This window comes from Homalodisca vitripennis, chromosome 2, assembly GCF_021130785.1.
Source record: "Homalodisca vitripennis isolate AUS2020 chromosome 2, UT_GWSS_2.1, whole genome shotgun sequence".
Taxonomy (NCBI): Eukaryota; Metazoa; Arthropoda; class Insecta; order Hemiptera; family Cicadellidae; genus Homalodisca; species Homalodisca vitripennis.
Genome location: NC_060208.1, coordinates 205,722,912 through 205,733,306, shown reverse-complemented (window position 1 = coordinate 205,733,306; position 10,395 = coordinate 205,722,912). Strand labels below are relative to the sequence as shown.

The 10,395-nt window shown below is 32.0% G+C and overlaps 1 protein-coding gene across 1 annotated transcript; it reads right to left on the bottom strand.

Annotated features, from left to right (window-relative positions):
- Nucleotides 1–6,225: 6,225 nt before the first annotated feature.
- Nucleotides 6,226–8,064, bottom strand: LOC124355307 (signal recognition particle 19 kDa protein-like). Its single transcript, XM_046806399.1, has one exon. The coding sequence runs from the start codon at nucleotides 7,786–7,788 to the stop codon at nucleotides 7,252–7,254; it is 537 nt and encodes a 178-aa protein (XP_046662355.1). The 5' UTR covers nucleotides 7,789–8,064; the 3' UTR covers nucleotides 6,226–7,251.
- Between the last annotated feature and the right edge of the window lie 2,331 nt (nucleotides 8,065–10,395).

Here is a 10,395-nt window from a genome sequence, read left to right as displayed (position 1 = left end):
GAAACATTGGACATAGCTATTGACACTTGCAAGGGAAATTCATCAAATATGCAAACATTAATATTTACATATATTAAAAAAATAAACACATATTGCATATATATATAAATGTAATGTGTTATGCTGTATATATATATATATATATATATATATATATATATATATATAATATACACATGTATATTATTACATATATTGTAATATTTTTATTTTTACACTTAATAAAGTGTAAAGCCCTTGTTAATTGGTACAATACTGACCGCAAAGACAAATTTAATATTAAATTTTTATGACAGATTACGCCAGTGACAAATTTAAACCATCTAATGCATTGTAATATTTAAATACTCATTAAACCCACCTTAATAAAAAAGCTCATGTTTTCACAAGAGGTATTCAAAATTGGTTTGCTTTCTTGACATTCTTTGGAACAACAAACCAAACTCGGGGGAACTATGGTATTAGGAATATATTACACCGGAAGTACACAAGGGTTAAACACTTTTTGATCGAAGTAGGCCTCAGAGACTTAAATATGTATATATTTTCATGATCGGGACAGTAAGGTAAACTCAACTATTGCATGAAATACATTAGAACGGTCAGAATAGGAACTTTTTCACCATAGTAATTTTAATACAATGAAGGTATATTTATGGTCTTTTTTGGTACTTAGGAAAATAACTACGATACAAGTCAAAATCTTAGACTGGAAGTAGTTCACAAAGGCAAGCAGTAAGATTTATTATTTATTTTAATTCTACTGAACTGACAAAATAAATACAGTTTATTTATTTGACAGTAACATTTATTTATAGGATTTCTGTACATATTTTTATTCTTATTGTCACATAAATTATTAAACTCTGAAATATTATATTAAAATTACAAAACAAGGTAAAAAAAAAACTAACGTTAAAGAAAGTGAAACTAACTTTCTTTGTGTTAAATGTAGTAAAAATGTTTCCAACAACAGTAGACCTGTATTGTGCTGAAGTAATGGTCATAAATGGTACCATTTGAAATGTACAAACCTTGCTCTAAAAGCTTTCAAAGAATTCAGTAAAACTAATTTAGTATTGACTTGTAATAAATGCATTAATACAAATTTATTTGAAGATTCTTATGACGAGTCCTCTGAGTAAAGTGACACAAAACTCGTTGAATGTAAATTTGTCGATAAGTGAGGACTTGGTGATAATAACTAATGAAAGTTAATTTGGAATCAAAAGAACAATTATAAAATGTGAATTGTATCTTTAAAACTGTAAATGAAGATTTGTTTCTGACAAACAAAGAAATAAAAAACACTTGAATTTATTGCCCCACATAAAGAAGAAATAATTCAACTAAAAAAGAAAATTAAAAAATTAAGCAGCAAGCCTATTGAACAGCCAGAGGAGTGTATTACTTTTCCTAGAAAGTCCTATAAAAGTAAACGATATAGCCTACCAAATTCCTTAACCACTACTAAGGCTATTCTTAAAATGGTACCTTCAACTGAAAGAGGAGATAATGATTCAAGAAATCAAACAAAACTGTATACAACAGTTGTCCATGAAGGGAGGTAAAAATGTAAAATTAGTTCTATTTTAAACACCAATACAGAACATAATTTTATCTCAAAAAATTACTATAAGGTTTTAATGCCATCAGACGATAGTGATCATGTGGATTGTGACGAACTGTACACTCATGGAAGAGTAAACAAAATCTTGATTTGTGCTGACAGTTATGGCATGTGAATACACAAACAAATGAACTTAACAATAAGAATATGGGGAAAAATGAAAAATTTATGTCAGTAGGGTTTGTAAATCCTAGTGGTTGAACATCACAAGTCTTAAAAGAAAGGAATATTAAAACACTTGCTAACAAGGAAGATGTATTAATAATTGTGTCCGGGACAAATGATATTGCTAGAAATTAAGGAGGGGACACACTGGCCAAAATTAACCACACTTGACAGGTTTAGTGATAAACGCATCATTTTAGTAGATTTACCCAATAGGTATGATTTTGGTTGACTGTGAATTTAGCCACTAAAAATAAATTAATAACTCAACGGACTAAGTGAGACATACAATAATGGTGGAAGCAAGAAAGAAGGAGACACATTTATATACATCACATGGTATACATCTGAATCCAAAAGGAAGGGCATGGTTGGTAGAGAAGATTTGTTGGAGAAGTTTCTTTCAACTTGAGCACACACCTTCCTCTATCAAAACACCAGTTGACTCCACTATCAATTTGGGAATCGCCCAGTCGACACAAGAGACCCCCTCCCCATCATTGGTGATGCAGCCTTCAGTAGCAAAGTTTCAAGTTGACATTTTTCATCTCAATTTACAATCTATAAAGATTAAGTTATTTTTAGATTTAATGTTAGATAAGTTAAACTGTAATGTCTTATGTGTTAATGAGTATTGCTTATGCCAGGATGAAAGCCTGCTCTACATTCCAGCTTACCAGCTGGCGTCTCAGGGGCGTCACCAGCTGATGATCCAGCGAGGGGACAAGCTGTTGCTTCCCCACCCCACTCCTTCTTTAACAATAGCAAAGAGCAGCCCGTAGTTGAGCGTAGGAAATATTAGGAATGGAATTGGTGAATTCATTTGAGTTTCAATGTACAGGAATCTTTAATCAAGCAAGTTGAGTCAAAGACTTAGGACTTTGGTTGCTTTACATGTGGTAACTTTTTAGAATCTCTAGGGCGGGGCAGCTGCCCCTCCATGTCCCCCCCCCTTGGAGACGCCCTTGCTGCTACTTATTGTAGAAAATCACCATTCACCAAAGGTGGCTTTTATATCTTTGTAACAAATGGAATGGATTATAAGATTATTAAGGTTGAGAGTTTTTGTGTAGAAAAAAGTTTCAAGTATCAGCTGTTCATTTGCAGAAAGTAAAACTGTAGTTGTAAGCATTTAATCCGCCCTCAGATGTTGCTATGTTCATTTACTTTTTTGATAATTTTCTTAAATTTTTAGTACATAAAGGTGTTGGTATGATAATCGTAGCAGGGAATTTTAATATCAACATAAAAAAGATTACAACCTATCAATGGACCTTATCTTTTTGTACTCTTCATAAACGATCTTCCTCTGAATATCAACAGTGACTGCTTAATATTCGCGGATGACGACAAGTTATTCTCACAAATTACTCATGTTGCAGATTGTGAATCACTTCAAAATAGTCTTCATAGTGTACATGAATGGTGCTTAACAAACAAAATGTCACTAAAGCTAAAAAATGTCAAGCAATAACATTTTACTGTTGCACTTCGCCTATAATATGCAATTATTTGTTACAAGGAAGTAACCATTGCCAGAGTGAGTGAGGTGAGAGATCTTAAAAATTATTCTGACACAGAATTTTGGCCCTGAGGCTCACGTTTCTTAACATCTGCTCAAGGGCTAACAGAATGCTTGGCTTTATCTCCCGTTTTTTCTCAACATATTACATCTTCCTCGACATGTGGATCTGCTGTCGTCGTCCTCAGCCTTCTTCAAACAACAGCTCAGTGAAATTATTAATCGATAAATAGGCCTAATATATTTATTTATTGTTATTGTTGTGTTTGTTGAATAATGTTATTTTACTGTTTTGTTTCTTTTAATTTATTTGTTGTTGTTTCAATTTATACATGTTTATTATTGTTGTTATTATTATTTAAGTGCTTTTTGAGTTGTCTCAATTGTCTTACATGATTTTTTATAAGTCTGATTGTTGGTATTTAGTAAATACTCTCTAGTTTAGGATATATGTTTAGGGGGTGGGAAAAATAACTTGCACTTTGGGGAATAGTAAAGGTTTTTTAATAAATAATTTAAATATTTAATTTATTTGTATATTGCTATTTATATGTACTATTTATTTTGGATATGTATTTATTGTTTGCTTGTTGTCAGTTGTTAAATGTTTATTTGCAATACTTGCTTGTTATCTAGCATATTGTTAATTTAAGATTAGTGCTACAATTTAATTGGATGTTTCTATCTGTTTCGTAACAATACAAATTGTATAATAAAATTACTGCCATAGTTTATTTTGTACATCAGTTAGCTACTTTGTTCATAATTTTATTTAACTTATTGCATAACTTTCTCTTTCATGCCATTATTTTTGTTACATAACTTATTGTAGGTCTATTGAGTGTTAGGATGATTTTATATTGCTTGAATTCCTAATATTTTTTTTCAGTCATCCACATGCTTTGTTTTTAGAAATTCTTGTTTATGTTAAGTTGTTTATAAGTTAATTATAATGAACATTGAATATAAAATGGAGAAGTATGTCCGTTGGAAATAAATAAATAAATCTAGTCATAATAACATATCTTGTAATTTTAGATGGCAAATCATTAACGAATATGATGTCTTAAAATGTGTAAAAGAGACGAGTTCTTCTTTTTGTGAAGACATATATGGATTTTAAAACAAGATCTTAAAGGAAGTAATGGTATTGTATACTTATACAACATGATGCTTCAGCAAAGTATTTTTCCAAATGTTTTGAAAGTTGTTAAAAGTCATCCCTATCTACAAGAAGGTTGACAAGTCTAATCCTGCTAGTTATCGCCCTATATCCTTGGTGCCAATTTTTACCAAGGTATTTGAGTATTGTATTAAGAATCAATTATACTTTTAAACATCAAACAAGGGGTACATTTGTAAAGAACAGTTTGGTGTTATACTTGATGTGTTAACACACACACACACACACACACACACACACACACACACATATATATATATATATATATATATATATATATATATATATATTCATGTTTATTAAAATGTAAAGAAAATTTTGAAAAATATCAGCTTAGACAAAATATACACAAATATAATACAAGGAACAAAACCAAGCTAGAGAAGAAAAATTAAGAAAAGTAATTTATTTATGGAAATTAAACTTTCTAACAACTTGCCTGATAAAGCATGGACAGTTTAGTATTGTTAACCCTTCCCACGCGGAATTTATCTTTCATTTTTGACTCATAACGCGTAATTAACTTTAACATTTTATTTTACATTTTACCGACTCTAATTTTTTTTTTAGTTAGTGGTGGTTATTAGGAATAATAAATAATACAGTATCACAAAATAATCAGACCCTATATTTTTTTACAAATTTTACAAAATTCGTCAGGATTCGCCATTGCATAGAACAATATAGGCCTATAATGACACAACAAATAAAGTAATAACAGAATAAAAAGATAATACAATTCTAAATACAACAGAAACACGAACAGTAAATAAGGAAATATGGCAAAACAGCGTTAAACACTAAAATATGCCGTGCCGGGATATATCCGTTTACCGCGTAATGGTTCGCCGCAGACAGAGGCTAAATCACGCCACGAGGGACAAAGCCACGCCCTCCCACCACTGCGATGTGCCAATGAGGTTCAAACTGTAACATCTGCTTTTCGGAACAAGTATTCAACACTCCCTTGAACTCTAGCAGATTCCACGGCAACTACAATTTATTAAATAACTCAAAATAGACTTTGAAGGATATATCCGTTTTCCGCGTTTCAGTCAAAAATAAGCCTAACGAATATATCCATTTGCAGCGTGGGAAGGGTTAAGTTTAAAAGCTCTATTGGTATTTGATTGAAGGGCAAAGCCTTTTATTCAATTGACAAGTATTTGTCCTGTGACATTACTGAAATAAGATTTTAGTCCAGTTTTATATTTGTCGTTCCTGTTAAAATTGATTTATTATCTCTGAAGCCTTTTGATGAGCATTTGACCTGTGTCAATTCTGAGGCCACCATTACAAATTTATTGAGTTTCTATTTATTTTAGTCTCTGTTATTAGTTCTGCTTCTTTTGGTTCTTCTTTATGTTTCAAATTTTTGCTCAAATCAGGTATTATAGCCTAGATCATCAGCAGGTATCTGATTCATAAACATATGTATCTGTACTTAATTGTGGTCATAAGTTATTACTTAAATTTGCCGCATCTGGTGATTTCTAAGTTTGATCTTAGTGTAGCCCTTAAACTGACAAAACACTGGTGGAAAATCTTTTAATTGTGTTTCCCTATTAAGATGATTTGTAATGAGTCTTTTTTTTTAAAGGTTTTTTTACCAAGTTATGCATTCATATTATAATATTTATACAATTCCAATCGCATATAGGTACATATTGAGTTTTGATAAAAGATCACCTATTTAGGTTTAAATACTAAAATAACAACACCATGAAATGTTATAACTTTTTGTTAAAAAACACAATTTTTCTCAAAAGCAAAATCAAACTTTTCTATAAGTACGCAATTTTCAAGCCCCATTAGCTCAAAGTATTTTCCCTCTACAGTTTGATATAGTTACCACTTCTATCCTTAGCCTAACTTAATAGAGCCTAATGTTATTAATAAATTTCGTATTAAAGAGCTGCAATACAATAAGCGGCCACCACCACAACCGAATCATCAATATTCATAATTACCTGAGCTACCAAAACCAAAATATTGAAACAAATTAGGGTAAGATTAAAAAAAATTACAGCTTTTAATTTACTGATGAATAAAACACTATCTAGTCTATGTGTATTTATAAAATAAATGTAACAGTAAAAACAGTGTACACTATTTACTTTTGTAGACACATTTAGTTACTTTTTACTGTTTTTGAAGGATAAACATGTATGACAGCTCATGACACAAATAACACGTATGTAACCTACATTGCCATTGTACTTGCTGACGTTTCTCATAAAAATGATTTTACTTTATTTGAATTAAATTGAACAATGTTGAAGTTATTCAATACATTAAAAAAAGCTAGCAATAATTAATTATAATAAAAATGATTTTTTATTTGCTACATTGGGAATTTTGAATCAATCATTTGGCATACCCTGGTTTGGTGGTGGTGGCCACTTACTATACCTATAAGAATAGTGGTGGTGGTAATAATTATATTATTTTTGTTTTCTTTTTGGCTTTTAATTTAACCTTATACACGTTTAACTAGATATATAGGCTACGTTAATTTTAAAACATAGCGCAATTATAGCCTAATGCACTACATACAATTTCGGACTATGGAAATTTTAATATTAAGCAAATTGGTTCTTCTCTGTAGCCTGTAACTGTTTTCACCATTAATCACCTAATATGACCAAGGCCTAAACTAGATTAAAAAAATCAGATGAATGACAATTAAATTCCATGAGTCATACAAAACTTTGTTTATCCATTTCTCCTAGTTACAAAACAGTTCTAGATTCAGCGTCGGTTCCCTTTCTTCTTATTGGTCCTCGACCTATTGTTTCCACTAACACCGCTTTCCTTGTTTGATGTTTGAGAACTTGCTGCTATGGAACTGCTACTTACTTGCTTGTTGACTCTTTCCTTACCACTATATAATGTAGAATCACCACTTCCCAGTTTACCTGCTCTGCTCTTGAGCATGGGAATCATGGCTCCAAGATGTAGCATCACAGACTGTCTAGTTGGGAAATTCTCATTTACTAGATACCCGTCTTCATTTTTGAGTTGAACTCGAATCCGACCCCATGAATGAATTTCCTTGCTTGTCTCTCTACAATACATCTTAGGTTCCACCCCAATTTTTAACCCAGCCGCAACAAGAACATCTCGGATCTCCTGATAAGTAGGATTATTCACAGCTTTGTCTTTGGGGATTCTTCGGCCTTCTGCTGTAGTTTTCCTGCTGTTGATATAAGCTGGATATATGCAAATCCACCTTTCGGGATCGGAATGTTTCCTGTTAAATGTCCAACCTGACGTAGCTAAAGCCATTTTCTTTTCACCAACCAAGTCCCAAAAGTCTTTCACCGAGTAGGTGGTTTCTCAGATGTTCCAACGAATCTTTTGAGCACTTCTTGACAATTCATTAATCAGAAAAATGTAATAATAAACCATTAAACCAACCTATAATTGACAAAGTAGGGGTAAACGGTATGCACAACAATAAACTAATACTAACAGGCAATTCAGTGTACAAAATAAACAACCAATATGTCAAAATATTACATTGCAAAAAATGCAGGCCCCCAAGTGATTTATAATGTAAACAAACAATAATTCAACAGATGGTTCCACCCAAAGAGTAGAGCACAACAAAGAGGAATGGAACGTACAGTATGGAGTATACGAAATAGAGTAAAGGAAAAACAAGGATGATATTATATAATTTGTAATAAAACTTGACTCTCAATAATAGCAATTGTCATTTGCTCTAGATCAAAGTACTTTCAGTAATTGTGTTAGTTTTTCGTTCTTTTGTGTGGTCTGTCACTCTTTGTTAAGTAATAAAAGCTTGGTTCACCTTTTATATTTATTATCATTGACAAATTGATTATCAGATTGACTGATATGTGAATCTATTATCATCCAAACGTAAACATGTTCCCTGACCAACTGTGATGTCAACGGTTAACTAAAAACATATAACTAATAGTGCTGAACACCACTGTTATACGTGAGTGACTGTAAGAGTAAATGTGAAGGGTTTGTCACCTCAAATGAATGAAAATCGACATGTTCAGCTAATATTGTTCAAGAAATATTTTCTGGGCTGTCGTAAACGGTGTAAACACAATAAATTTGTCTTATTAGAACAAAGTTATGCTGCAAGAAGTGATAATAAGGCCATCACTGAAACTGATGACAACTTTGCTCAAGATACCAATTCCAAGCAGGTAAAACTTCCACTTATATTTCTTCACGATATAAACATTCATCAAGAAATAATTAAAGGTAATAAATAATCTACTAATAAAACAAAGCACTATCTTTTTGCACAAAATTAAATTAAATCTTCAAACTATATACTACTTTAATAGCATAACTGCTCTTTATGAGGACTTGAATGTAAAACATCACACTTTTCAAACGATACAAGATAATAAACTTGGTGTAGTATTAAGGAACGTTCCTTACTCCCCCTCCGATGAAGAAATTTAATCAGAATTAGTATTTCTTGGATTTACAGTAAAAATGTAGTTTGTTTATTAAATAAAGATAAAATTTCCACCCCACTGTGCACTGTTGCTTTAGAAAACAACAGGAAAGCTTATGAAACAGAAACACTGACCAAGTTGTGCTACGCATAACAACTATAACAATAAGTGCTGAACCGAAAAGAAAATATCGGATATGTGTGTACCCGTTGTCAGCGCTTTGAGTATACGACGTTTTATAACTGCATCCGATTGTGTTAAATGCGCAGGACAACATCATTACTCGGAATGTTCCTCCAAAAATATCAACAACCCTACATGTGATATTTACATTGAGACCCATACTGCCAATTACAGAGGCTAAATATTTTACAAAGATTCTGAATGAAACTCTTTCTCTTGCGAATTCTGTCAAAGGTTCTGCTCGAGTAAACGCCAACGCTGAACCAAGTGCATCGGGGACATCACTCATTGTTCCAGAACATCCTAGTCATCCTCGCATGGTTTCCAGATTAATTGAGCTTTTACGCTTAAGTGGTTACACAAAACAGATCTCCACCCAGGACTGCCGACGGACCTGTAACACTTGAAAATGACAAAAATTGCGATATACTGTTTTCAAACATTAAAGAACTTATCCTTTAGCTAAACAAAACTTTTATGCCAACAATAAAGAAAGGGCTAAGTAGTGTTATGATGTCATTGTTCCAAAATGGATCGATCTAATCTCTCAATCATTCAAAATGTAACCACCCTTAATGAATTCCAATTCAGACAGTTTGAAATTAAAGAAACGTTTTTTTTGAATTTTTCGCAACCTGGTCTAATATTGTTTGTTTCACTAAAATTCATTTCATATGAACGAATGTTTTAATATCCCTGGCTACTCTATATACAGCAAACACAAAAATGTCATTCATCTGGAGGGTGTTGCGAATTTTGTTAAAAGCAAAATTAGCCATAAAGTACATTTTAACCAAAGCTATTTTCAATTGAAGCGGTTGGAATCAAGCTTAATTTTGAAAATGGTCATAACTTCAAAATGTTTTCATAAGGATACCGTAACTCTTATTCTATGCTATATTAATTTGTAAACATCATTTTTTTGAGCTGTAGAATCAACAACCCAAACAGATTTCGTATCCTTCGTGTCATTAATGATAATAATGCAACTGCGTCTGCCCCATCCAAGCCTAGACATAACCCTTGGCCAAACAATTGTTTACATCCCGACATACTCGACATAACGCTACATAAAAATTTCTCAGCTACGTTGGTATTGCAAAAAGTTTTAAGTAAACTTGATTGTGACCACCTTCCCGCTTTTGTAATCTTTTTATTACGACGTAGTTTTTCACCTAACCGCCTAGACTTGTAGACGGTGAAGAAGACTGAGAAATGTTTTCTACTGATCTATCTAGAAAACACATAATATATCGATTTT